The 3288-nt window shown below is 43.9% G+C and overlaps 1 protein-coding gene across 1 annotated transcript; it reads left to right on the top strand.

Annotated features, from left to right (window-relative positions):
* Window positions 1–375: 375 nt before the first annotated feature.
* LOC143580278 (putative indole-3-acetic acid-amido synthetase GH3.1) lies at window positions 376–2730 on the top strand. The gene is made up of 3 exons (XM_077063356.1): window positions 376–738; window positions 916–1017; window positions 1119–2730. Exons 1-3 carry the CDS (start codon window positions 422–424, stop codon window positions 2491–2493), a joined length of 1794 nt encoding a protein of 597 aa, XP_076919471.1. The 5' UTR covers window positions 376–421; the 3' UTR covers window positions 2494–2730.
* The last annotated feature ends 558 nt before the right edge of the window (window positions 2731–3288 follow it).

The raw sequence follows: 3288 nt of genomic DNA, 5'->3' as shown, positions 1-3288 counted from the left end.
GGTTACCCCCACGTACGACGTATGCAACAGTGTAAACGGTCGACTACGTCGGCAAGCCATCGTTATCACCCGGCAACAATGTTACCGGAAAACAGCAGAGTCGTTAGAGTGACGTGTGCCAACTTGGCCCCACGTGTCCCCTAATTATACCTGTACTGGTCCCACCTGTCTCCTTTACCACCTACATCCCGCCTTTCATGTATAATTACAAATTTGTCCACGACCTCACCTCTCGTCAGCTACCTTCCTTCCTAGTTCCACTGGGCCCCACCGTGACATGTCACGTGCCAATTCCTATATAAACTCCTTTCTCTCCTCATTTCAATACACAAACTCCTTAAATCAATTAATCCTACAAAACACTCATTCTTGTTTTGTAACATTTTAATTTTCATATAACAGTAATAGTCTCTATTATTCGATGGCGGTTGATGCTTTGTGTTCGCCGTTGGGACCGCCCGCGTGTGAGAAAGACGCAAAGGCGCTTCAGTTTATTGAGGAGATGACGAGAAATACGGACACCGTTCAGGAAAATGTTCTGACGGAGATTCTCGGTCGCAATGCTGAGACCGAGTATCTCCGTCAGTACCATCTTGACGGTGCCACCGACAGGGAATCTTTCAAATCGAAGATTCCCACGGTGACTTATGAGGATCTTCAGCCCCTTATTCAACGTATCGCCAATGGTGATCGATCTCCGATTCTTTCGTCACACCCAATTTCCGAATTTCTCACTAGGTGAGTATTTTTAAAATGACAAACAATTTAATAGATGGTTACAATATATCAGGTCCTCAATATTAAAACTCTAAATACTATAAGTTACAATAATATTCAACATGGTTAATAATTAAGATCATTTTATAAAATTCGTTACTTTATATTAAGTTTGACTTAATTTTGTTTGGTCAACAGCTCGGGTACCTCCGCGGGTGAACGGAAGCTCATGCCGACGATTCGGGAAGAGTTGGATCGACGCCAGCTACTTTACAGTCTGCTAATGCCAGTGATGAACTTGTAAGTTTGTAATAAATGAAAGAAATATCAAATATTGAAGCGTTTGACCGTTGACTTTGACCGGCTTATTTCTAACGTGGTAGTAAATTGTTTTATGATAGGTACATGCCTGGATTAGACAAGGGAAAAGGACTATACTTTTTGTTTGTCAAGTCCGAAACCAAGACCCCGGGTGGGCTAATGGCCCGACCCGTTTTAACCAGTTACTACAAAAGCGACCACTTCAAGACCCGGGCCTTCGACCCGTATAACGTGTACACGAGCCCGAACGAGGCTATTCTTTGCCCCGACTCGTTCCAAAGCATGTATTCTCAGATGTTATGTGGTCTATATGAGCGTAAACAAGTCCTCCGTCTCGGCGCAATCTTTGCTTCGGGGCTCTTGCGAGCCATCAGGTTCCTCCAGCTAAACTGGAGGGAACTTGCACATGATATTCGAACCGGAACACTGAATTCAAAGATTTCCGATTCGGATATTAGAGGATGCATGGTCCGGGTCCTACGAGCGGACCCAGACCTTGCAGACTTTATTGAGTCCGAATGTTCAAGGGATAACTGGGAAAGAATAATTACACGAATTTGGCCGAACACGAAGTATTTAGAGGTGATCGTCACCGGCGCGATGGCTCAATACATTCCGACTTTGGATTATTACAGCGGCGGGTTACCTAAAGTTTGCACGATGTACGCTTCATCCGAATGTTACTTCGGGCTCAACCTGAACCCGATGTGCAAACCGTCTGAGGTTTCGTACACCATCATGCCAAATATGGCGTACTTTGAATTTCTCCCGCACGACCCTAATTCAACCGGGTCGACCAGTGACCAGCTAGTCGAGCTAGTCGACCTGGTTGACGTAGAAGTTGGAAAAGAATACGAACTAGTAATCACCACCTACGCAGGCCTATGCAGGTACCGCGTAGGTGACATCCTGAGAGTCACAGGGTTCCACAACTCCGCCCCACAGTTCCGTTTTATCCGACGCCAGAACGTACTATTAAGTATCGACTCGGATAAAACGGACGAGGCGGAGTTGCAGTCCGCGGTGGAGAACGCGTCTAGACTGCTGAACGCGTTTAACACGACCGTGGTGGAGTACACCAGCTACGCGGACACAAAAACAATCCCGGGACATTATGTTATCTATTGGGAGTTACTCGCTAAAGACTCGTCAAACTTTCCAACCAACGACGTGCTCGAAGAGTGTTGTGTGGCAATGGAGGAGTCGTTGAACTCGGTTTACCGACAGGGTCGGGTCGAGTGTAACTCGATCGGGGCGTTGGAGATCCGAGTGGTGAAAAATGGTACGTTTGAAGAGTTGATGGACTATGCAATATCAAGAGGAGCATCAATAAACCAATACAAGGTTCCAAGATGTGTAAACTTTACACCAATAATGGAACTGCTTGACTCAAGAGTGGTGTCATCACATTTTAGTCAAAGGTTGCCTCATTGGACTCCGGAACGACGTCGTTGAACAGGTGATTGTTTGTTTAGTTGCACACGAAACCGACCATTCCACAAGTCAAATGTAAGAAAGATTCGATGGTTTAGGATTTTTTTTTTAATATTTATGGTTTTGTTTTATGTGGGTGATTAGTTTAATTAATTAATTAAGTCACCTAATTATGGGTGTAGTTTAGGTGATTAAGATGTGGACGTTTGAAGAAAACAAAGCAGGTTTCTTTTGTATGTTTTCTTGTACGAACGTAAGTACTTTCAGTGTGCGTCTGCTTGTGTAGTGGTTTTCTCCTGATAAATTGATACTCTTGTGTTTTATCAATGTTGGATGGATTATACATGACAAAGACATATCAGTGAACAAAAAAAAAAAAAAAAAGAAGAATAAGAAAAAGGGAATTTTTTTTCCACTTAAAATCTTATAAGCTTTAACTTGTAAATAACTAAATATGCAACCCCACTAAGGCTGAGGGGTGTGGGGGGCGCGAGTGGGGGCTCCAGCCAATAATATTGTGACATGTGGCAGAGAGAGAAACTTGATAAGATGGGTGTTGGAGCCCCCGCTCGCGCCCCTGGCCGTGGTGTGGAGGGGCGCGAGCGGTTTTTTTTTTAATAAACTTAAAGAGCCAACGGCATTCATCATCATCCATTTATTAGATAATATTAAGAGCCATATCGTGTACCATCATTATAATCATATGAAAGACGTGAGACACTCAAACACACAACAAGTTTCAACAACTTATCTCTCTTTCCCTTGTTTACGTCGCCCCAAACATACCACCATTCACAATTACAACAACCACCTTCG

The sequence above is a fragment of the Bidens hawaiensis genome, unplaced genomic scaffold (assembly GCF_021521415.1).
Source record: "Bidens hawaiensis isolate Kalapana, Puna unplaced genomic scaffold, B.hawaiensis_p1.1 tig00030301_1, whole genome shotgun sequence".
NCBI classification, from domain to species: Eukaryota; Viridiplantae; Streptophyta; class Magnoliopsida; order Asterales; family Asteraceae; genus Bidens; species Bidens hawaiensis.
Note: the sequence above shows the minus strand (reverse complement) of the source record. Positions and strands in the feature narration are given on the sequence as shown.

Bases quoted from the DNA above. Each gene is read 5' to 3' on its own strand.
- LOC143580278 (XM_077063356.1), top strand. From the start codon at position 422: ATGGCGGTTGATGCTTTGTGTTCGCCGTTGGGACCGCCCGCGTGTGAG. The intron at 739-915 runs GTGAGTATTTTT...TTTGGTCAACAG, and splicing joins ATTTCCGAATTTCTCACTAG to CTCGGGTACCTCCGCGGGTG. The intron at 1,018-1,118 runs GTAAGTTTGTAA...GTTTTATGATAG, and splicing joins CTAATGCCAGTGATGAACTT to GTACATGCCTGGATTAGACA.